General features: G+C 37.2%; 1 protein-coding gene across 1 annotated transcript; it reads right to left on the bottom strand.

Annotated features, from left to right (window-relative positions):
- Positions 1-14,064: 14,064 nt before the first annotated feature.
- On the bottom strand, positions 14,065-15,861 carry LOC5564748 (probable cytochrome P450 9f2). The gene is made up of 2 exons (XM_001649051.2): positions 15,606-15,861; positions 14,065-15,543 (listed from the first exon to the last, which is right to left on the bottom strand). Exons 1-2 carry the CDS (start codon positions 15,815-15,817, stop codon positions 14,151-14,153), a joined length of 1,605 nt encoding a protein of 534 aa, XP_001649101.2. The 5' UTR covers positions 15,818-15,861; the 3' UTR covers positions 14,065-14,150.
- Between the last annotated feature and the right edge of the window lie 10,761 nt (positions 15,862-26,622).

Raw genomic sequence — 26,622 nt, 5'->3', positions numbered from 1 at the left:
TGTATCAATTAGCTGTTTCAAGGAACGTTTGGGGTATTCCGAGCCACCCAGATTACCCCGGAGTTCAGAAATTCAAATCTACAATTGTTCTAGTAATTTTTCTTACTAAACGATGAAGTTATTTAATGTTCACTGAGCTTTCTCACGAATCAAAAAGATATTTCAAGGAACGTTTGGAGTATTCCAGGCCCTCCAAATTACCCTGGAGTTCAGAACTACAGGTCTTTCCTTGTTGTTTTCTTTCTAAACTTAGTGAAGTTATATAATCTACTATGTTAACTGAACCTTCTCATGGATCAATATGCTGTTTCAAGGAACGATTGAGGTATTGCAGATCCTTCAAAATTTCCCCAGGACTTCAGAACTTCAGGTCTACTATTTTTCCAGTAATATTTCCTTCTAAACTGAGTGAAGTTATATAATCTACCATGTTCACTGAACCTTCTCACAGACCAATTGGCTATTTCAAGGAACGTTGGTGATATTCCAGGCCCTCCAATTTACCCTGAAGTTCAGAACTTCAGGTCTACCCTTGTTCCAGTAACTTTTCTCGCCCAAATGATCAAAGTTTTCCCTTTGGGGCCGGCACGGTCATATATGACCGCAGTCGGAAAATGGCTGTATAAAAAGAACCAATGAATAAAATTTACTGTCTTCGGAAAAGTCCTTGCAAATATACTTCCCTGTCAGGGAAAAATTTTAGGTGTATGCCTTAATGTCCTACTTGGCAACCTAGAACATCCTGAACATGCAGAAGTCTGACAAATAGAATAATTAGTATAAAAGTAGCTTAAAATGCCTTTTGTAAATACAATTGATGTTCGTACTTGGTAATACATACCTATTATGTCAAGAAAAACGCTGCTTCACATGCCTTTTCATGTCCTGGGATATTCTACGACGTGCAGACTATCCCGAAGCTCAATTCTCGAAATTTACAGCAGTAGTTGCTTGCGCTAGAAATAATCAACGATGCCAGATTTCTTTGGAAATCATTCCGTAGACGAAAAGTGATAAGCGGAGGGAGAGATTCCCGGCATTTGGAAAAATCCGTAAATTACCGTAGAATAATGAGAATTTCCGTAGCTTTCTGTAGAAAATATATATTTTCCGTAGAATTATCTTACGGATCAGTAGAAAGTGCTCAATTCCGTAGATCTACGGAAATTTCCGTAGATCTGGCAACGCTGCAAATAATAATATTTTCAACTCAAACGGAATCTATTGACCTCTGAGAATCTCAAAAGCTTTTCCAAACTATCCTGGAGCTCAGAACTTCAAATCTGCCCTTGTGGCAGTGTTTTTTTTTTTTCGCTAAATAGAGTTCAGTTATATAATCTACCAGGTTATATAGGGCCCCCATAGCCGAAGCTGTAAAGACGCGGGTATTCATCATGACCATGCTGAGGGTTTCGGGTTCGCTTCCCGGTCGGTCCAGGATCTTTTCGTAATGAAAATATTCTTGACTGCATTGGGCATAGAGTAAAGGGTGTACACGATGAAATTGCCACACACAAAATTGATTCGCAAAATTCGAGTTTTCATCCGATTGCCATCAAAACTTCAGGGATTGAGAAATAACTATTAAACTTCGTTTTACCATTTTACTCGTATTTTATTAACAGTCCATACGGAAATGCCCGCACCTTGGCCTCAACCCCGGCCATGAGATTCTGCACAACCTGTGAATCAACCGTTTTTTGCATGTAAATCCATACTTTCATGGACAACGAAACATATGTGAAGGCCGACTTCAAACAGATCCCCGGCAACCTGTTTTTCACGGCCAAGGATAAGTTCAGCGTTCCGGAGCATGTCCGCACTCAGAAGAGGTCCAAATTTGCGAAGAAATTCCTGGTTTGGCAAGCCATCTGCACGTGCGGGAAGCGGAGTGCACCTTTCGTGACCTAGGACATGATGAACGGACAAGTGTACATGAAAGAGTGCCTCCAGAAGCGGCTGCTCCCTCTCCTGAAGGCCCACAACGTCCCAACAATCTTCTGGCCGGATTTGGCCTCATGCCACTACTCCAAGGACGTGCTGAAGTGGTATGCGGATAATAAGGTCAATTTCGTGCCGAAAATGTTCAACCCTTCCAACACTCCGGAGCGGAGCTTCAGAAGTACTGGGCGATTATGAAGCAGCACCTTCTTACACACTTAAATTATTTTGCCGACCTCAGCAAACGGATTGCCGAGAATCCAACAGCTGAGATTTCGGTAAAAAAATTGCCGAATCTCGGTAAACTTTTTACCGAAATATCGTTAAAATTTTCCCGAATCTCGGCAAACCAAATTTTTTACCGAGATATCGGCAAACGTTACCGTGATTCGGTAATGGTTTACCGAAATCTCGGTAAAAGTTTTGCCGAGATTCAGCAAATATTTTACCGAGATTCGGCTGTTGGATTCTCGGGAATCCGTTTTACCGAAGTCGATTTCGGAAATTAAGTGTGTAAACGAGCTAAGGTAGTGAAGAGAGTCGAGGAACTGAAGAAAGTATGTGTTCACATGCAAAAAACGGTTGATTCACAGGTTGTGCAGAATCTCATGGCCGGGGTTAAGGCCAAGGTGCGGGATTTCCGTATGGACTGTTAATAAAATACGAGTAAAATGGCAAAATGAAGTTTAATAGTTATTTCTCAATCCCTGAAAATTTGATGGCAATCGGATGAAAACTCGAATTTTGCGAAATCCATGAGACAGCTGTGATCAGCTAAATTTTTATGTTTACCATGAATTTTTGACAATCATCGCTTGGGGAACAAAGGAGATTGGTAAGCACTGATGACGCTTAACGAAATTTCGTTAAGTTTAGTGTTCACTGTGCTTGCACTTTGAGCTGTCAACCCAATCGCGAAGTGTCCTCATGGATAGTCTTATAGTCCACACTGCCATCTGTTGCAAGAACCGCACGAAGCACTGTCTGCCATGATGGATTTTTAGTTGACGTTTGCCTAACACGCACACTACTACACGAATTGCCTGTAAGTTTTGTTCGCATCATTCAGCAACGTGTACACTATCAAAAGTCAAAGCGGTCGAACACTAGCGCCTCTGGTGGAACGATCGCGTCGGTCAAATGAAATTTAAATTCATCGTTGAACGCATGTACCATGAGCTTCTCAAGAGTGTTACGTCTGTTTGTCTGTGACAGTATAGTAGTGACGCCTTTACACGGATAGTCGTGTTGCACGATTGCAAAAAAGAAGTAGAGCTCGAGATTTGTATGACGATTACCGGATCTTTTCGTAAAGGAAAAAGTCTTGACTTCCTTGGGCACAGAGTATGGGCGCATGCCTGCCACACGATATATCCATGCAAAAAGGTCAGCTGAGAAAGATCTCAGGTAATAAATGTGGAAGTGCTAAACTAACACTAAGCTGAGAAGCCAGCTTCCTCCCAGTGGGAACGATATGCCAAGAAAAAAGAAGAAGATTCGTCGACAAACACATATATTCAAAACTTGTTTCTACTCGTTTACGCATTTAGACTCTACTGACGTTTTCACAAATTGTTCTCAAACAAAAGGTGAAAAGCAGGGGGGTTGAAAATAGTATATTTTTACGTGACATAATTTATGGATGCTTCCCAATAGATGTCGCTAATTATGACTGGAAGCTTTGTCGAATACACCATGTTTCGGAAGTGCTTCGTTTCGTGGTTATTAATTTATTACCACTAAATCATGACTCTCATCGCGTTGTAGATCTTATGTACTGAACATCCCGACAAGTTAGATAATCTAGAACATTCGAAATGATCTGATAATATTTGTTGATCACTCAGAAGGTTCAGAATATACGGTAGATTACAGTTCATCACCTTGTATGATGAACAAGGTTGTTATTACAAGCATAGACTTCAAGTTATAAACTCAAGAGCAGTTTGGAAAACCTAGCACCTCCCAAAAAAATATTTGTCATCATTTCTTGTTATGTTTAGCATTTTGAGCACCAAAACTATTGAAAGGCGTTCAAAAAACTGTATAATAGTTCTTGGAAAAAATCAGGCCCCAAAGGGTTAAAGAACTACGAAAAACTTTTTACCGCTGTTGCCTATAAAGCGAATTTTGAAGCAATAACTGATGGATTTCTCGACTGAAACATGACTGCCGAAGTCTGTTGAATATATTTGTACAGAAATATGATTTTTTGATAACATGAAAATGACGGAAATCCCATATTTTTATACTATTTGCCAATAAATCATAATTTAAAGTAATGACATCTTGTTTTGTCGCCATAAATACTATTTTAGAAGTCTGGTAAACATGTTAGACCAAAAAAATACTGGTTTTGAGTGTATTCCATTTTTTTCGGTTCCGGGTCATTTGGCCGAACGCCATTTGGCCGAAAGGGTCATTTGGCCGAATGTCATTTGGCCGAATGCCCTTTGGCCGAAATTGAAAATAATTGATGATAGATAATAGTTAGCATGAATTTTTAATGAATTTCAAAGAACAATTCATTCTTTTTTTTTTTAGAAGGATAAATCAGCTCTTTAGTATAAGTTCAAGAAATAGTCAATGCTGAAAGAAGCACATCATAAATGAAAACAATTATTAACTTCTCTACTAGCGGTAATAGTAGCCAGCAGAGGTTTTCGCATTGCGTTTGTAGTCAGCTTTTGACAGCAACTAAAAGACAGTTTAAGACTTTTTCGTCCTTCTGTAGCATCGGTTCGCTTCAATGCTTCGAATCCTATTAAGCGATTTTATTCATACCCGAGTAACATACATGTGATAATTGTGTATTATCAACTTATATATGACTAGTTTTGGTCATATATCAGTTGATAATACACAATTATAACATGTGTGTTGCTGGGGTAGTTCTAGCAAACACGAGTTTTGGCTTCTTCTTTTCTCGACGGAAAAACAGTGAGCCTATTTGTCGTTCACTGAATCGTACGATTTATTGATATACGAAAGCAACGGTGCAGAGTCAATCTTGGAGGAGAATGAAATCTTTCCTAAGTTAACCCTTGCGCTAAAAATATGATTTAATTAGACCCTTTATGAGCGTATTAGAAGCCATAATTCCAATAAACTATGAAAAATATTCAAATATGAAAGAACAGCCTATGATCAAAAGAAGGAAAAATCTCTTATAAGAACTAAAGCAAGTGTAATGCAAATAATTATTATATCAGTATAGCTACAAAGAACTGCCGATAATTTAAAGAAGGTAAAATTCCCAATAAAAAAATAAGATTTATTATTGCCAACAATTATGGAAACAGTACAAATCGAAAGAATAGCCTATGATTAGAAGAAGAAAAAAATTCTGATGAAAATCAATCAGGAGTTAACCTAGCACACCGTTGGTAATCCGGAAACAAACCAACCCATCAGCTTAGAGTCTTGACACAAGTTCAAAACTTCGTCCTGAATTAACGGATCGTTTTAATTATTCTCTTGGAGCACTAATATAGCGACAAATATGACGTACGGCCACATTATCGAAATCAACAAATGAATCACCTGATTAGTTATTGGGCCACTCTTATGACTCCTACTTATCAGCGTTGAAGCAATTTTTTTCGTGGTTCGGCCAAACGGCATTCGGCCAAATGACCCGTTCGGCCAAATGGCATTCGGCCAAATGGCCGGACACCGTTTTGTCGCCATAAATACTATTTTAGAAGTCTGGTCAACATGTTAGACCAAAAAATACTGTTTTTTTTTTTCAAAAACTACAAAAAGCACCTTTTTGCTATTACGTTGCAAATAAGCCTACTTTATATCAAGGTAATGCACAACATAACGGCCTACTTTTCCTGACAACAAAAACAATGCTGAAAAGTGCTACTTTTCAGCACTCATTTCAGTGCTGAAAAGTAGCACTTTTCAGTTCTGTTTTGATAGTCACCAAATCTGCGTCTCTCCATACTCATCATATACCACTAAACAGCTCGAAGATGTATCGTCTCTTTATACGCCAGTATCTCAAGTTTTTGACCATGGTCATGCATACTACTGCTGCTGCAACCATTGGGCGATTGGTATCCGAGTAAAGGGAGATCGAGAGCCATTCTGATTTATAAGCTGGTCACCCAGTGTTTGTAAAGGTTGATGTAGGGTAAATCCCAAAATATCCGTAACCTAACTTCAAGCTTGTTCACGGTTCGTGCAGGCAATTTGGTACATGAGAAATAACTTTTTAAAGTCGAAATTGTGTGCGGCGTCTAGTCTGGTCCCTCGTTGAAATCCGAAAATAGATTCTCGATTGAAGCGTGAAAATTTGTGACTGTCATAATTAAGATCAGGCTTCTGTGTCACAGCCTACCTGATTGAAAACTACGGAGTCTATGCGTCGCATGGAAGGCCATGTGGATACTCTTGAAATAGGATTGTGCTGTTAAAAATAATTCAATAGAACGGCATTTTTCGTAATAGCATAAAACGTTGTATGCAACTCGATGCAAAACTCGTTTTTTTCAGCACTCGTTGTATTTATCCAACTCGGCAAGCCTCGTTGGATAAATGTACAACTCGTGCTGAAAAAATCATCATTTTGCATCTTGTTGCATAAATAACTATTTTAAACTTTTGGCCTGCAAATAAAAAAAAACGACGAACGATCCGAAAAAAAAGCTGCTTTCCTTTTAGTTCTGGGCGAATAATGAAATTGTACTTGTATTTTTGTCATGGATTGTGTTTTTGTTTGTAAAAAATGGCAAACTAGAATGCGATATACATCATTGGGTCTGTTTTCACTGTTGATGTCATCCTTTTAATTTTTAAATAAAACAAAGACTTGTAATTTTTTTTACATCAAACAGCTAATAAAAGTCCATTGAAAATTTCATAAAATTCACATAAAATTCAATTCTTTCGCAAACATATTTACTAGTTGAGTAGCAAATTATTTTCAATATACTCAAGGTTTTAGCCTGTTCATCTGTAAATCAAAATGCAAAGCAATGAAATGTTTCCTAGCTTTGCATTTTGATTTACAGACTAACAGGCTAAAACCTTGAGTTTATAGTAGCTCTTTAGGTAAAAAAGTGTAAACAAAAAGTTTTATTTCTGCTCTAACGCGTTGCCTAGACTTCAACAATCAATACATTGTCGAAAAAATACATGTAACTGACATGAATTTTGATTTACAGGCAAACAGCTTGAAACAAAAAAGATTTTGAGTAGTTCTAGGTAAAAACAATTTTGAGTGTTTTCTAAAATTTCTATTTCTGCTCGACATATCTTCTAGACTTCTAGAAATAAATTTATGTCGAAAAAAAATTGAATGTCATCGCTTCAAGTTCAGTGCTGGTAAAGATCGCATCACGAAGCAGCTCACGAGTGTATACCAACGCATAACAAACATCACAGACTCGGGAACTGGCTAGGTGTGAGTAAGTCCGCACCCGTCTGCTCGGGAGAACATGTCAAAAAAAGTAGCAACAAGCTCGGGAGCGTTTTCTCGCGAGTAACCGAGCAAGGTGTGATTTATTATGGTTTTGACTGACAAATTAATTGTATAACCATCATATCGACAGTAAATTACTAGTTTGTAGTCAAAAGTCCTAGAAAACCATAAATCTCGGAGGGAAAGCAGCTTTTTCCCCAAAAGCGCAATATGATTCTGAACAGCTCCTAACACGTTCGCGAATCATTTTTAGCTTCAGTTACTCGTGAGCCGGCAGATACGAGTAAACCAGCGCTCTGACGCTCAGGAGCGTTTGGTTTTGTTTTTGTTCCAGTTCAGAAGAAGTGTTCGCCACTTTCCATCACTGTTCAAGTTTGGATTTACTGGAAAATAATTTAAAATAATGAGATTTTCAATTTTCGGCAAAATAAATTTTGAGTGAAATCTGAAATTTCTCTCTCTGCTGAAATATAATCACGGTTTTTGTACAATCAAATTTTTTACTAAGAATCACATGTCATTGCAAATCGATTTATGGGCTTTGTACAACTACATAGTTATACAAAATAAGTTTTTCAATGTTTTGTTTTTGTAAAATACACTTTGAGTGTTTTCATAATTTATCATTTCATCACAAAGATAAAAATTTATATTAAATATTGATTTTAAGGCAAAAAGGTTGAAAATCTAGTGTTTTTCGTAAAATTTAAATAAAAATTTGTGTTATGTGTGATCCAATACAACTATATTTGCTCAAATATGTTCGCTGGACATGCACAAGCAAATTTATACTGAAAAAGCTAGATATCATCGTTATGAACTTTGATTTACATGCAAACAAATTGGAAACCTAAAGTGTCTCGTAGTTTTCTGAGTAAAACAATTCATATTTCTACCTAAAAATGTTCACTGGACTATATCTGTCAAATTGGTGAATTTTGTTTCATAAACATTTTGTTCAATTTTGTTAATAAGCAAACAGATTCAAACAAAGAGTATATATTATTATTTTTAGTGAAATAAATTTTGAGTGTAACTAAAAAACTATTTGTGCTAAAACTATTTCACTGCACTTCTACAATATCCTTCATGTCAAATAAACTATATTTCATCGTTTTAAAATTTCGTTTTATTGTCAAATGTATTTCTAAAATGCTTGGAAGTGTCTATTACTAAATAACTTTAAGTAGACGCATTTATTTCGAGTCAATTAAAATGAACGATGATCTTGAATGATAATCGCTTCAATTGCTGAAAGGATTTTCGAAATCGCTTCGCAAACAACAGAGATATACATTGGCAAAGTTGGACTTCCGAGTTTTTCACAGGGTTGGATGTACAGGTATAAGGTATATTTTATCATTCTGTAGCGCACCCTGGTGAGTGAACTCCGAAATATAATGTCAACTGAGTGGAATTGTGTATGACATGAGAGGGAGAAACCAATACAAAATTTCTCTACGTCACAGTGAGCCGAGATTTTGCTGTCACGAACTGTCACTGTGAGCCCGGATCTTAAACAATGGACAAACATGATATAAGCGCGTAATTAGCCTAAGCATATTTTTGCATTTCATCCAAAGTAGCAAAAATCGAATTAGCATCAAAACATGCACATTTAAAAGTAACGTCACGAGAGCACCGTTAATTCTTATTGAATGTAACGTATTGGAATGAGGCTTTTTTTACTGTTTTCATTAAAACTGAAAATTAAACGCAAAGAAAACTGTGGCCCTTTTTCAATGTTTGTCCAGAAAGATCGAAGGCACACAACAATTGAAAACTAGCGATTTTCACTAAGCCTGCCTTGATTGTCGTTGGCAAACTGGAGTTATATTGCAATTTGGAAAACAATTGTATCCATTTTCGTGTGTAGTATCGGTGCCTCCCTCCCAGTGTATGACCAAGGTCTTCAAACATGATATCATTAAATTTTGTATCGTTTTCAAGTTATTTGCGCAAATCACTGTCCTCAAAATAGAACGCTGGACGTTAACGGGTTAAACAGAGATCTACAAGGATTTCTGTTCCCTAGAGTTTCGGTTTCTCGATGGTGGAGGAATATTTGATTTTGCTACTTTAACTCGAATGCATTGTCTTTAGTGACAGGGTGATGAACTAAAAAGAATGATAAACAATCAAAAGAAGGAAATATTTGGTCATTCTCGGTTGAACACATCTTGCCGAAAATGCTGAGGACGGTAAAATTCGAAAGATGCGCCAATCAAGTAAAGAAGGGTGCATATCAGATCACAAGTTTCTTCACCACCTTAATTATGAGTTCTAAAATATTTTCGGGGAACTGGGCTATTGGTAAAACTGACATTCGGGAAACTGGCGCTCGGGGAAATGACATTCGGGAAACCGACATTCGGTAACACAACCGAACATTTGTACTACAGTTAACTTTCCCTTACTCGATATTCCGTATCTCGATGTCGAGTTAGAGAACCATAGTAAAAGTTGGTTTTCATGGCTAACTCGATGGTCCCTTAGATCGCAGTTGCACTGATTTTGTGTTCTGTAACTCGATACCTCCCTAACTCGATGGTCCCTTCAATATCGAGTAAGGGAGAGATAACTGTATTCCTAGAAAAAAAACACCAGTAAACTATTTTTTTTAATGTATCCCTGAAACAAAATCCAGGCCACTCATGGTTTTACGGAAAACTTTTTTTCAGAATGGCCTTTTTACGCTAGCATGCCATAAATTTTGAGTCACCCCTTTCTGACATTTCTTGCCTACAATCTAATTTTTTATAGTTCGATCGAAGCAAGCTTCGTGCAAGTGAAAAATTTCATTGTTGACGATGTTAACTCAGATTTGTTTCACCTTTGTTTTCAGGATCTTGAAATTTGAAATATGATCTCCTATTTCTGGTTATTTAATAATCTTTTTTCAGGTAAAAGAGGTGCAATGAACAGCATTCAAAAGTGACTACGAGCTGAAGCGACTTTATACTGGAATTAATTCGAATAACGTTTGAAAATGTTATAGCGATTTAGACACTATCGAACAGTATTTTCCAATCCATTCTGATCCTTAAAATTTTTTGTGTCGTAACACCCTTTTTCGCATCATTGTAACTGCATTAAATAGTTTTGTGATGGCTGATAGTGTTAGATTTGACGTAGCGATTCAATTGATAACCTTTAGAAGAAAATGTTTCCACAGAGCTTTTCCTGGGACTGTTTTAAACTGTTGTAATCCTAGACACACCAAGATTGCAACTTCATCTATCTACAGACAAATGATTAACTTGATTTTATTGCAATCTACTATAGCGTTCAACCAGAATTTTCAAATCATTTAAATAATTTAAATAATATGTTAACAATATATTAGTATGAATCTCTAAAAAAGTTTCTGAGATAGCTGAAAAAAAAATCGTGGACAAATCTAGAGAGGAGTTCCAAGTAGAATTCCTGAAAAAGAAACCGAAAAAAATCTATGCCAGGAAGAGTATTTATAGAGAAGTTTCCCAAGAATGATAATTGAAAGTTGTTATTTCAGGGCCATTCCGAAGGGAAGTCCAAACATTTTCGGAACAATTTTTTGAATGAGCTTCCGAACAAATTTTAAATGTAATGACTTAGAAAAATCCTACAGGAATTGCCGAGTATGCTCTGGAGAAATGCATAGTACTTTCTAACATGATTAATGAAAGAATTTCTAGAATGATCTAAAAAATAACATATGCTGTAATATTTAGAGAAATCTCTGCATGAATTCCAGAGGTAAATTTTGTAAGTATTCGTAGAAAATTCCTCGGCGAATGCTTCATAGCGTTTCTTAAAGGATTTTAATCCACATAGTAAACCACCTAAATTACCGGCGCTCCATAAAGAGCCAAACTGTACACGCAGAAGAATTTCTGTATGTTAAGATTACAATCCTGTCAATTACTTTTACTTACGCACAAATAGTTGTTTCGAAATAAAATTAACTTACGCCAACACAAAATTCACGTCAAATCAAATACACACACTTTTTTGATTGAGCTATCCACTTGTACTTATAACAATTATAATTTTGATAATTATCACTATTCGGAAACATTCACCTCCCTAGACTTCAGGTCATGTCACAAATTTACTTACTTCTAACTTGCAAGGAATAGTGTAGGTGCTAAGATGACCACCTCTCACGCAGGAGACCACATATCAAGTTTGTCGACTCGCCCTTTGTTTTCATTTTTGCAATGTTTTTTTAGATCGATAAAGCAGCACCGAATCTTTTCAGATATATTGATAAAGCAGAACAAAATGCTGAGTAAACATTGCAAAATATTGTAAACTCAATAAAATTCACTTTGAGTCAACTAAAATATAGTTAAATTTTGACGTTTGACGTTTGTAAATTCAATCAAAAATATAGTTGTCAACAACTATATGGTATAGTTATGTTTAATAATATACTGTCAATTCAACTATATTTTTAGTTATCTCCAAATTAACCTTAAAATATAGTTAAATTGAACGGAAAAATGATTACGAACACTATATTTTGTTCTCCGTGTAGAGTATTTACAATTTAACTAAATCCATCATCAAAATTGAATTCAACCAAGATTGAAAGGCCCCTAGCCGACCATATTAATAAGTAAAATTTTGTTAAAACCTAACAAAATAAGGAAATTAAACATAAATTTAATGCAAAAAAAATAGTAAACCACGTATGTTATAAGAATTATATATCCTGGCCATATCACATTCGCTCAGAATCATAAAAAAATACCTAATAATGAGTGTATGTTTTCCCACTGTGTATATAATTTCCTGTGATTCAACAAAAAAATCTATACTGACGATAAATTGTATCCAGCTTTTTACGCTTGCAAACTTTGAAATACGATACCATGTAAAATAATCACAGTAGGCATTAGAGATGGGCAAAAAGAATCGGGGCCGTTCAAAAGATCCGGATCACTCAAAAGAACGAGTGATCTGTGGCTCTTTTTTGGCGAGAGTCGGCTCATTTGATCAGCACAGATCAGAGAAAAAGTGACCCGGAACAGAACGAATCGATTATTTTCCCCTATTTTACTTTGTTCGTTTCTCGGCTTCATTATAACGCCTGACACGTGCCTTGCTTTACACGCCACGCCTCACATGCAAGCAAAGTTTTCTGCTGCACTGTCCTTTTTGCGCTCTCTGCATAGACAGACACATTTGCCTCGATCATTAGCACACAGGAAGATGTAAGATAGAGAGAAGAAGTGCCCACTTGAATGCCAAGCACATTTTTTGCTTCTTTCTTTCGGTTCGGGTAGGGGAAATCAGCCGAGTGTATCATGAGTTTCTGGGGAAGAAAGTACGAAGAATGAGAGAGATAAAGCTACGAAAGGAACGACGCATGTCACGCAACAGGGAGTAAACCACTCTCTTTCGGTTCGCTCGGTTCAGTTCGCTCTTCTTTTGCGAGCCGCTGAGCCACTGAACCGTTTCAAAGCTCACTTAAATGAGTGATTCGGATCGGATCCGTTCACTGGTATGATCCGTTTTGCCCATCTATAGTAGGCATATCAAAGTTTGCCAGTTGACAGCTAGATTTTTTTTTTTTTTCAAATACATGGTCGGTGTTCAGACAGACCGGACTAGATGATATTTTGGCCTTGTACTAAAATTGCAAGCACTCCATCAATTATGATCTTTTTGACTCCATTTTGATACAGTTGTCTTATCGAACAGTTCAGTTCCAATATAACAGCATGATGGGCTGTTACGGAAACTATTGTCTGTTTCATTCACAACAAAACGCGCCGCCAACTTTAAAACAGACTAAATATTCGTCGCCAGCGAACCGATCAAAGGAGGTGATTTGCCTTCATGTTGGTAAGACTGATGAAACGTCAAATTCAATCATAGCTGTAGCAGTAGCTGATAAACAGGATCTCGTGATATGGTGCGGAACATGATTGTTACAGAGAGCGATAAGTGAGAAAAACTCTCAATTTTCTCCGAATTATTGCGAGCTGATTGCGATTGAATGTAGGACTCAAGAACCCATCATTCGATCATCAAAAAATAAAATCTTTGAAACGATGACAGATATTTTCTTCTCAAATTCTCTCAAAGCGATAGTGATTTCAAGATATCGATAACATTTATGGACTGAGTAAGATTCTATTATGTTCTTATTTTGGATATAACCTTAAGTACGATATCATTGTGAATGTATTAGAATTTTCAATCGGAATTAATTAGAAAGTTTTTAATACAGTGAAACCTCCATGAATCGATATTGAAGGGACCATCGACTCATGGAACTATCGAGTCATGGAACAGCAATCCCTTGGAAAGCTGCTTATAGGGACCATCATAGTAACAATGAAATATTGGTTTTAGTATGGTTCCATGAGTCGATATCGAGTCATGGAACATCGACTCATGGAGGTATCACTGTACTTGTGCACTTTAAAATCATTCAGAGATATTTTGTGCAACAAAGAACGATTTACTATTTTCCAGCAAAACATTGTTAATAAACTGAAATTTGGCAAAATATTGCTGATCAAAGCAAAGCATATTGATGTGATTACCTATTCGTAAGATGTCGATAGTTTTGAAAGTTACAAATATTCATTGGATTATGATTAAATGGTTAAAATTCTCATGGGAAACAAATGATTTTCGAGGTTATTCCTTAATCATGTTTGGCTTTCAGAAGGTCCTGTTAAAAAATTATTCAATCTGTATTATTTGAGTTTAATATATTCAATATTTTACATACAATTCAATTGAAAAAAATAAACTTGAGCTTGTCAGTAACAATTCACTACTGCCTCAATGTCAACCGTAAATGGACCCCTCCTTCACCGTTCAACCCAGCAAACCCTTTTACAAGCTTCAACGGAACGCTAGTTTTATCATTTCGATCGATACGGAACTGCAGCAGCAACGCGTACATGATTGCTTTGATCTCCATCAAAGCAAACCGCGATCCAATACAGTTCCTCGGTCCAGCGCCGAACGGCATGTACATCGTCATGTCGATGTTGTCCCGATTGCTCTCGCTGAACCGTTCCGGGTCGAACTTATCCGGATTCGGGTAGTACTTGGGATCCCGGTGGATGCCATGAACCGGAATCCAGACACAAGCTCCCCGATCGATGGTAAACTTCAGCCCGGCTCCATCGTCCAGCACGTAGTCTCGATCACACTTGCGATCGAATGCTCCGGCTGGCCACATTCGAAGGGACTCCGACACTACCATGTCCATGTATTGCATCTTCTGAAGCGTATCGTATGTCGGTGGTTTGCCTCCGAGTTGTTTATCCGTTTCAACTATCTCCTCGTACAGCCTCTGTTGAACATCCGGGTTCAAGGCAAGCTCGTAAGCCATGAATACCATTTCGGATGACACGCTGTCAAATCCTGCCAGGAAAAAGACGAAGCACTGTGCTATCATCTCCGACTCTGTGATAGCTTTTGCAATGGACGACCTTCCAACTTCCGATTCCTCCACCGTGGCAAACCCGGTATTGGCTTCGGTGGTTTCATGTTGGCTCTTCAGAGCACCCTTCTTTGCCTGCATCAACAGATGGATCATGTCCGGTCGAACAATTCCACGTGTTTCCCTTGTATGTACGGCGTCCTTAATAATCTTGGAAAAGTACTGTCCAAATTCAGCGTCTATCAAGTCAACTCCCAATTTCGCCATCAATCCTGGAAACAGATTGAATCCGAATATCCGGAACATTATGCTCACTCGGTTGAAGTTCAACATATTCTTTCCCATCACATAGAATTCGTTCTCGCGATTCTTCAGCGATTCGACCTGCAAACCGAACGCACACGTTGCTATGATATCGTTGGCCACCCTCGTAAAGCAATCCTTCATCTCGTAATCCACGTAACCCGCCGCCTGCGATTGCTCCTTCAATATCTCCACCATCCGGGCACTGTATCCTTCGATCAACTCGAACATCGCTCGCATCTTGCTACCGGTGAAGGCCGGGCTGAGAGTCGCTCGCATGTCGCGCCACTTCTGATCGTTCAACGCCAGCAAGCTCTTGGCGAACAGCATCTCGTCGTGATCGTCTATACTTTCTCCGAACGTTGCCCGCCGGTTGACGAAGTAGTCGAAATCCTTCACGGTGACCTTCTTGATCAGCTCCGGATCACGGATGACGAACAGCTTGGTGGTCATGTCGAACAGGCCGAATACTCTGCGAATGAAGGATTGAAGTTGTTGAAATGTAGAACCTTGAAATTGATCATAACGTATTACTTTGCTCCCGGGAACTTATCGTAGGTCATCTTTATGAAATCGTTGAACGAGTACTTCTTCCGGTACAAAGGTCCGGCGCTTCCGAAAGGCGGTCCGGCAGCCATCGATGGGATGGGTTTGTCATGGAAATATTCGTAAAACCGGGTTATTCGGCGGTAAATGACCGCCAATACGGCTACTACGATCAACAGGTACAGAACGTTCACCTCCATGGTTGCTGCGATTCGAAGAAGGACTGATCGGCACAGCTAAAACGTAACCGCGGATAAACAGCGCTTTCGTAATTGATAACAACGAGCAGCGCATTTATTTCGATTAAAATGCTGTCAGGGTAAAGTTAGCTATATTTAGAACAGGGGTTATCGCAGTAGAATGTGGAAGCGAAGACTGGAGCAAAGCGGTATGACTTCATTTCACGAGGCGCACGTGATTCGTGTTGTGACTATAGATATTGACTAGGTAAACGCATTTTCTCTGAGCAAGACTTGTTCAGCATCTCGATCGGACATGCTCAGAGTTTTGAACAGCTACTTCTCTCAACATTCTGAAATTTCGATCATTACGATGACGGATTCTTGAATGTTAAAATATTACGAAATTAATTAAGTAAAAAAACATTCCTAAAGAACATTTTCGCAAATTCTTAAAATATTTTTTTCTGATTCAAATAAAACTTTATGTATTTCGCAACAAATATTTCCACGGATAGGAAATATATATATAAGGAAGCCAATAGGCATTCTTCATTTCATAAATACTTACTGCAATTTCTTAACCAATTTTTCTTTGCATTCCTTAACGATTTTCAATTGCTTCTCGAGATTCCCCAAAGATTCTCTTGGACACATATGAAATGAATTTTCCAGAGATTCCATCAAGAATTTCTTCATGAATCATTTTAGTTTATAGCCCAGGCATTTACTTGAGTGAATTTGTAATTAAATGCTCTGGAAAGTTTTTACTGTGTTTTTTTGTTTTTCAAAAATGTTAACACATGTATTTTAGAGAATTTTACAGGCCAAGTGTTCTTACACCTGAGCGGTTCCACAGAAAATGACGACTTTTTTCCCAAATTTCATTTTTATATTTTTTGATTTGGATGAAATTTTGCACATGCTTTCTTTATGCCCAAAAATGCCTATTTGCATCATCGGCTCGCCATTTTGACTCTAGCCTTACTCTTGAGAAGGGCCTAAGAAAAAAATCCTTAATAATTTTCAAAAAAATATAACTTAGAAACGGTTTGTCCGATCAGTTTGGTGCCTTCCGCAAAGTTTTAGGTTATTGTTGGGACTATCTGGAAAATATATACACTGTAAAAAAAAATTGTAATTTTTATATATCGAAAATAAAGCTTAAAAATCAATTTTCTCAAAAATCGTATTTTTGATTTATTTTATTTTTTATATGTTAAAGTGAACAAAAAATGAAGTCTTTTGCACAGTGGGTCAAGATGGAGAAATCATGGACAAAAAAGTTATGATTTTTAAAAAAAAGGTTGATTTTTCAATATGGTCTAAATAAACTTTTTGAATGCTTTTCGACCCGATTTTATGAAAGTACGCAAAATTTTCAACAAAAAAGGTATATGAGAAAATTTGCTAATTGCTACCGAAACATCTGAAAAGTTTATTATGACCATTTTCAACAAATTCACCTTTTTTTTAAATCATAACTTTTTTGTCTATGATTTCTCCATCTTGACCCACTGTGCAAAATACTTCTTTTTTGTCTACTTCAACATATAAAAAAAAAAAACATAAATACGATTTTTGAGAAAATTGATTTTTAAGCTTTATTTTCGATATATAAAAAATTACAACATTTTTTTAACAGTGTATATTTTTTTCCAGATAGTCCCAACAATAACCTAAAACTTTGTGGAAGGCACCAAACTGATCGGACATACCGTTTCTAAGTTATATTTTTTTGAAAATTATTAAGGATTTTTTTCTTAGGCCCTTCTCAAAAGTAAGGCTAGAGTCAAAATGGCGAGCCGATGATGAGAAAGCATGTGCAAAATTTCATCCAAATCAAAAAATACAAAAGTAAACCGACATTCGAATTCAAATGGAACCGCTCACCTAGATTAGTTCTAGAAAAAATGTCGGCTGATAAATTTAACGAATTAAAGCTATGAAGCAGGATTTTTCTCAGCTCGAACGTAGTTTCCAAACGAAATCGGAGTTGGAGGAGGTAGAACTCTGGAAGAATTCTAGAAAAGACCCATAATGAATTTGTACAGTTCTCGCATAACTTCTGATCTCGCCCTAAAAGCCATTGGTAACCATGTGTGTAGCTCGTTGTTTCTGAGCATTTGAATGGATTTTATTGCAATTTAACAAAGCTATGGGGAAGAAAGGATCATTATCTACCTGCCCGTGATGTTGGTTTGGATACTTATTCCTTCTTTTGCTCAGAAACAACGAGCTACACAGGTGGCTACCAATGGCTTTTAGGGCGTTATCTCAGAGTATGCAAGAGTTTTTTTTTTTTTAATTTTGGTAGAACTCCGGAAACAACACTTGGATGAATAACTCAAATAATTAAAAAAAATCCCTGGTGTGATGCATTGTGAGATTCCTAAAGCATGAGAAATTTCAAGTTATCTGATTTTTTTTTTTCTTAGTTACTGGTAGAATCCAACAGAGAATTAAAAAACGGTTTCCTGAAGGAATACCTGAAATAATCCTAGAGGAATTCTTAACCCTCTAATACCCAAATTTTTATTTTCGATCTAAGTATCATTTTTCGCTATCTAAAATCGATCTGAACACGATTTGGGCAATGATTTAGTTTTATTCGCAAATTTATAAATTTTGATTATTGATTTTTCTAATTTTTATTTTTGACCATCCCTATTCTTTTTCATTTTTTATTGAAGCCACTTCTGGGTACCTATTTTTGACAATAATAAAAATTTGAGTTTTTGCAGTACTTTCGAGAATATGAAATTTCCTATTTTTTCTCTAACTAATGGAAAAATCGATTTGAAATTATTTTATTTTCACCAGACTCTTCTTCTGTGATAGGTTGGTTGTAGAAAAACATAAAATGTACAAGTTTTTGTATCACACGTTAAATTAGACCTAAAAATTTGTAGGTTATAAAACAATACAATTTTTTAAAAATGATGATTTCCGAGCTAAGAAAAAAATCACAAAATTCCAAAGTGTACCCCGTCTAAAGGCGGGGTTGGGTATTAGAGTGTTAAAAAAATGGAAAAATATCGTTTAAAATCTTTGGACTAATTTAAGAAGGAAAGTATTTTTAAAAGAATCCTGCGATAAGTTCCTGGAAATATATATATTACAGCCATTCCATGAAAAACCGATCTAGTGGGTCTCCGAATTCCGTGAAAATTTGCTATTTTGTTCCTTATCTGAAATAAGGATACACGTATTTTTGGATTTTTTGATTAGGGTGACCATTTCCGAAATAGGGTGACCAGAAAAATTGCGATTTTGCAAAATTTTTATTTTTAGACAAATTATAACTTTTGAACCGTTCGACCGATTTTCAATCTTTTTGGACGAAATGAAGGCTAAAGATTTTGACTTTTCAGGAAAAATATAAAATTTCACAAAAAACGTGTTTTTTACATGAAAAAACTCAATAGTTTCCGTTTTTTCGTGTTTTGGAGGCCTCGGGACCAAAGGGGCTATCGCTGTTCTCATTTTTTCTTGAAAGTTAAGAAAATTTTATGTATACTGTCAAATTTTCAGCAATGTATGTTTTTTATTTTTCGAGATATATTTTTTTGAAAATAAAAAATCAGTCATTTTTTATCGGCACCCACTGTAGGTCTCAGCGCATTAGATTTGTAATGTTTAAAAAAAATTATAACTTTTGAACAGCTTAACCGATTTCCAATCTTTTTGTATGGAATGAAAGCTTAAAATTTCAACTATTCAGACAAAATTGAAAAATCTGGTAAAAATATGTTTAAACGTGAAAAAATATAAAAATTTCTAGTTATTTTTTAGATATTTTCATATATTTTAATGTGAAATTTTTTTTTTAAATTTTCCATATTCATACTGCGATAAAATCCTGGAATTCGACTTAAAAAAAATAAATGGCAACTGGAATGAGCCGTAGTGCTTGTGGATAGGTAAAGATTTGCTTGCTAGGGCAAGTGTTCCCTTAGTTCCTATAGTTGCGGTAGTACCGTTTTCACTGATTATATTACATTATCCACAGAACCGACACTGTCAATCGATGTATTGGCTTGTTAATGCACGGAATAGGAACCATAGGAACCTCCACTATTGGTACATCTACCCTAGTTTCATTAGTATCGTGGATTTGAAGCGTTTTTATAGTTTTTCACTAAGAGAATATCATAATTTTCAAGGTTTAGTTAGTGCTAGACTGCATTACATAGATAATAACGTAAAAGAAGATTGAAGTGTCCGGAAATTCGAAGCAAAAGTGTCCGGAATTTGAAGCAAACTAAAATCAGTGTCCGCATTTTGAATCAAGAGATAAGTATAAATTTTACTTATTTTTCTAATTTTTATTTTATAAATTTCTATTTCATGTAAAATATCATCAATTGGAACCGACAAGCTTCAAGACTCATCAAATTATTTTACGTTGATTCATGAGTTTGTAAGGGAAATCTTACTTTCAAGTTACCGTCGTCCTTAGGTGTCCGGATTTCGAGTCAAAATGGTATGAAGGGCTATCTGGCGGTGCTTCGGAATTCTTGAGATACGGGTAATTGAAGAAAATGTGTTACGAGTAAATTAAAGTACAAGCAGTTCAAATTGAATATAAGTAAAACTAAATTTATATTGATTTCGTGGGATCGAACCAGTAAATGTTTCAATACAATTGATTGCGGGCACGAGATTAAATATCTTTTCGTGATAATGAATCTTAGAGCTGATTGAAATGTCTATAAATAAATGAAAATCCAGCGCGCTGTAACGATATAAACGACTTACTTATTATTTTGATTACTTATTATTTGAATTGAGTATTTAGGCTGTTGGAGGAATTTATGCATCAGTAGTAATTTTTTGATCGAATGTCAGTAGTTTTTTTGAAAATGAGAAAGTTACAAATAGGGGTTATTTATTCTGGCAAAGTTTTTCGATTTTGTTGAAACAGGTAAAATTACTGGTAAAATTTATGGCAATATTTTTGCCATTTTTATTTTTGCTGTATACAGCTCGGACTTGATTATCCCAGAGTCATTAATTAATTAATGCATTAATTTTAGATAATTTAGTATAATTATAATGGAGTCTTCGGAAGAAGATGTTCCACATAATATTCCATCGAGATATGGAGAGGGAAATTGTATGCAGAATGAAGGGACTGAAGAAATCATTGACATAGGAGAGCTATCGAGATGTGGAGCGTCGACTATAATATTTAAATTCTTTCATCACAGATTTTATTGTTCTTTAGTGATTCGATTATCGATTCGAGTCCAAACTGCACCATGGAAACTTATAAACTCTTTATATCTGTAAAAATAATTACACCATTTGTTATTGCAAATCTGCTTAAAATTATCAGAATGAATTATTTTAAAGATATGCCGTCTTGTTCAAACCTTTGTAGGGGTATGTGGCGGGGCCATTATCATCATCATCACAATCACCTAGCGAATAAATTCTCAATTAGATTTTTCACCTCCACAAACCATTTTTTCGCTGAATTTAGCAAAATCTCGCTAAAAATTTCAGCAAGGCAAAATTGTACTTCAACCATCTACTCTTAATTAATTGCCTGTATCTCAAGAATTTCGAATCACCACCAGATATCCCTTCATATGCCGAACAGCATTGCGAAGACACCAACCTTCTAGCTGATAAGCATGTTAAGATACAGACAATTGAAGAAAATTTGTTATTAACGCCACCTAGTGGATAATTTCTCATTCAGGCTCTCTACCACCAGGTTGCCTTCAATCTGATGAATAACTTTACCGAAGACACCAACCTTTTGATAAGGCTCTTGAGGTAGAGAAGATTGAAAATTTATTTTTACTAGTGCCACCAAGCGGATGAATTTCCAATCAGACTGTTCACTGCCAGATAGCCCTTGAATAGCTTTGCCGAAGACACCAACCTTCTAGCTGTTAAGGACCTTGAGATACAGGCAATTGAAGAAATATTGTCACTAGCGCCACCTAGCGGGAAAAACCTCAATCAGACTCTTCACCCGCTGATAGTCCTAGAACTACTGAATAGCTTTGCCGAAGACACCAACCTTCTAGCTTTTAAAGATTCTGTGATACAGATAATTGAAAAAAAATTGTCACTAGCACTCCCTAGCGGAACAATTCTCAACCAGACTCTCCATCGCCAGGTAGCCCTCGATCTGCTGAACAGCTTTGCCGAAGACATCAACCTTCTAGCTAATAAGGATCTTAAGATACAGATGATTGAATAATGTTTGCCACTAGTGCCATCTAGCGGATGAATTCTCAATCAGATTTTTCATCGCCAGATAGTCCTTGATCTGCTGAATAACTTTGCCGAAGACACCAACCTTCTAGCTCATTTGGATGTTGTCCACGCTTTTTCCGTTACCAAGAGAAGGGGAGTCAGGGGGGATGTCTCACCCAAGGATTGGAAGACCATCCAACCTCATTTACTTCAAAATTTATTTCAAATTAACTGATCTACTAGTCTCCGAATTGTGGTCATTTAAAAATTCAAGGTTCGTCTCGGGCTTTTAAGGGTTAATTTTTTTCTAGGGACTCTTTTATGGATTCTGTTTTACGTTTTATGGATTCTCCAGATGCTCATCCAATTTTACATCGCTTTGTAATTCTCCCCCCTGCAGGGGTTTTGTCAAAAACTCTCTAAGATCCCTTCAAATGTTTTTCCAGAAATCTTTTAGGGACTTTCACAAAAAAAAAACTCCCGATTTCATTTCCGAGTAGTTTACCCGGCTAACGTTATACTTCCACCCAGTAGGTCGTTCCATTATTCGTAATCTTCTCAAAATCTCTACAATATTATTTCAGGTTTTAATTTTCAAGGAATTTCTCCAAAAGATTATCTAGGAATTCCCTTACTCCAAGAATTTCTCTAAATAATTTTTCCAGAGACTCTTCCGGTGATTCATCTAGTAATATATCCAGAGATGTTTCCTGGTATTTCTCCATAAATTTGGCAATTTGTCCAAGGATTTCCAGGGATTTTCCCTAGAAAAAATACAGAGATTTCCCCGGCAACATCTACAGCGGTTTCCTGAAAATTTTCTGGGCATACTCCAGCGATTTTCTCAAAGTTGACTCCAGAGATGATTCCAAAGATTCCTTCAGCAATTTAACCGGGTAATCCTTTTTAGATTTCTCCAGCAATTTTCTTAAAGAATTTCTCCAGAGATTGCACCAGAAAACTCTTTTTATTATTCCTCCGAAAGTTGTTCTAGGGATTTTGTCAGCAATTCCTCCAGAGATTTTCCCAGGTATGTATTACTCCAGAAACTCCGGCAAGAATTTATCTAGGATTTTTTTTCCAGATATTTAACCAGAGATTCTTCCAGGAATTTTCTCTAGGGATTCCTCCATAAAATCCAACAGGGATTTTTTTTCGTTCAGAGGTTTCTCTACGGCAAAGATTCCTAGACTTGAGTTTCGCGACCACCCAACGCCTCGTCACCTCGCTTTTTGTTGTACACACAAAGCAAAGCGCTGACGGGTCCAAGCTTGGGAAACGATGCTCTAGGGATTGCTCCTGGAATATATCTAAGAATTTCTCCAAAAAAGTCCATTGATGATCCTCTGATTAAATTCGGGTGGAATTCATGGTTGAATCTCTGGAAGAATTTCTAGAGGAATTCTTGAAAAGATTACCGGAGATATTTGCTTGAGGCTCAGAACAATTATCCAGATAAACTTTTAGGGAACGTGGAAAAATCCTTTGAGTAATTCCTGTAGCGATTTTGCTGAAGCTATCTTAAGCTAAGCCTAGTATCCCAGAAAAAAATCCTGGTGAAGTCCCTGCACGGATTCCTGATGGAATCTCTGGAGCAATCCGTGAAAAATCCCTGAATAAATCCTGGAGGAATTTTGAGAGCACTTCCTGGGGAATATCCAGAAAGTATTCTCGAAGGAATTTCTGAAGACATATCTGGAGTAATCCTGTGGAGACATCTCTGCAAGAATCCTTGGGTATATTTTTTTCTGGAGGAGTCTCTAGAAAAATTTCTGGAGGAGTCCCTGAAGAAATCTCATGAGAAATCGCATGAATAATGTCGGAAATAATCTTTGGAGAAATCCCTGGACCAATCCCCGAAAAAGTTCATGGAGGAATTCTTGGAGAATCTTATTAAAAATATTACCGAAGGATTCTATGGAGAAATCACTGTAGAATTTCCCACTGGAAATCTTACACTCGATGATCACTCCGGTGAACAAGACTAGGCTGACATGGACTGATAAGTCTGTGCTACAGCGAGAAAGGAAGAGGGAAGAACTCCGGTGAAATTCCTGGAGAAACTATGGAGGAAATCCGAAGGAATTTCCGGTAGAGCTCCAAAGGAACTGCCGTGGAATTGCTGGATCGAATCCAGAGGAATTACGTGGTGAATTCCGAATGAATTGCTGGAAGAACTTTGAAGCAATTCCCGCTGGAGAAACTCCGGAGGGATCCCAGGAGGAATTCTTAAGGAACTCCGGAGGAATTCTAGAAGAAACTCTTGAGTAATTCGCGGAAGAACTCTGGAAGATTTCTCGGAGAAAATCTAGAGGAATCCCCGGAGTAACTCTAGTTGAATTTCTTTATGGAACTCCGGAGGATTTCCGAGGAATTACTGAAGGAACTCTGAAGAATTCTTGGAGAAACTCCGAATTTTGACGGAAATTCCCAGGATTCCCCGGTGGAACTTCAAAGGAATTTCCGTAGGAAATATGAAGCAATTGCTGGAGGAACTCCGGAAAAAAATCATGAAGAACCCTGTAGAAATTTTTAGAGGACCTCCAAAGGAATTCCTGCTGAAAGAACAGCGGAATATTTTCTAGAGAAACTTCGTAGAAATTCTTGAAAGAATTATGGAGGAAATCCCGGAGAAACTTCTAGAAAATTCATGGAGGATCCAAAGGAATCCTGGAAGAACTCCGAAATAATTCCTGGAGAATCCAAACAGGAATTTCTGGCATAAATTTTAAAATAATTTTTGGACAAATTTCTCGAGAAACTACGAAAGAATTCCTTGAGAAGCTCCGAAAGTATTCATGGAGAAATTCCGAAAGAATTCCTGGAGAAACTTTGCTTCTAACTCTGAAGAAATTCTTGGAGGAATGCACGTAGTAACGAAGTTACTCTAAAGGAATTCCCGGCGGAGCTCTGGAGGATTTCCGGGAGGAAGTCTATAGGAATTTGTGGAGGAATGCTCGAAGCAATTCTAAAAGAATTCCTGGAGGAAGTCTGGAGAAATTCCTGGAGGAACACTTAAATAATTCCTGAAGAAACTCCGGATGAATTGCTGGAGGAACTCCGGATAAATTGCTGGAGGATGTGCTGAGGTATTCATGAGGGAATCCGGAAAAAAATCGTGGAGGAATTTCGGACAAAACTACGGAATAATTCCTATGAAGGAAATCCAAAGGAATTGCCTGTGGAGCTCTGGAGGAACTTCGAAGGAAATGCTAGATAAAATTCAGAAGAATTGCTGAAAGAACTCCGGAAGAATTTCTGGAGCAACTCGGAAGGAATTACCGGTGAAGCTACAAAGGAATTCACGGAGGAACTCTGAAGCAATTCCCAGAGAATCTTAAAATAAAACCCTGGAGCAAAAACGGAACAATTCCAAAAGGAACCCCGAAGGCGTTTCTGGAGAGACTCCGTTTCTGGAGAAGGGTCGGAGTTGTTTCTAGAGGAACTCCGGGGTAATTGCTTGACGAACTCTGGAGAAATTCCTGGAGAAACTAAGGAGGAAATTCTAAGATATGATGGAGCTCCGTAGGAACTGTCCAGAAATTACTGGATGAAATCCAGAGGAATCGCTAGAGGAACACCAAAGGATTTTCTGAATGAATTCTGGAAGAATTTCCGGTGGAAATCCACAGGAAGCTCCGAGGAATTTCTGGATGAAATCGAGAGGAAGCACCTGAGGAAATTCGGAAGAATTTTTGGCAGGACCTAAATAATCCTGGAGGAACTCCGGAAGAATTCCACGAGGAACTTTGGAGTAATTCCTGGAGGGAGTCTAGAGGAATTCCCGGAGAAACTCTTGAGACTTTTCTTGAGGAATTCTCGGAGAGAGTTTTTCGAAGTAGCTTCAGCAGAATTCCTAGTGGAATTATGTAAGGAACTCTTGAGTATTCCTGGAGAAATTCAAAAAAACAGGTGGAACTATGGAGGAAACTCGAAGGAATTCCTAGTGGAGCTCCAAAAGAATTTCCGGAGGAATTCTTAGGAAAAAAAAGTTATTTCTAGAGGAAATTCTTGAAGGAAATCATCTGCCTCGCAGGAAATCCTTGTGATACCCTTGATACAAGTTCTTGGGAGAAATTCCCTTATTAATTCCTAGAGAAAATTCCCGGAGGAGTTTTTGGAGGAAATTCTCAGAGCAATTCCTGGAAGAAATCTTCAGATGAATGTCTGGAGCATATCCCCGGAAGAATTCTAAGTGGGAATCCCAGAGGAATTTCTAGAGAAATTTCCCACAGCAATTTTTAGGGAAAATTCCCGGATGAATTCCTGGAGCAAATCCTCTATGAGAAAATCCCGGATGAGCTTCTGGAGCAATTCCTGGAGGGATTTCCAGAGAAATTTCTGTAAGAATTCCCCGCAGATATATATGGACAAAATCCCCGGAGAAATCCATGGAGAAAATCCCCGGAGAAATCCATGGAGAAAATCCCCGGATTAATTCGTGGAGGAAATTTTCGGAGGAATTCTTGGAGGAAATCTCCGAAGGAATTCCTGGAGGAAATACCCGGATGAATTTCTGAATGAAACTTCCGGAAAATTTTCTGGAGGAATTCCTGGAGGAAATACCCGGCGGAATCACTCATAATTCTGACACACCTACAGTTCGAGTA

This window comes from Aedes aegypti, chromosome 3, assembly GCF_002204515.2.
Source record: "Aedes aegypti strain LVP_AGWG chromosome 3, AaegL5.0 Primary Assembly, whole genome shotgun sequence".
Taxonomy (NCBI): Eukaryota; Metazoa; Arthropoda; class Insecta; order Diptera; family Culicidae; genus Aedes; species Aedes aegypti.
Note: the sequence above shows the minus strand (reverse complement) of the source record. Positions and strands in the feature narration are given on the sequence as shown.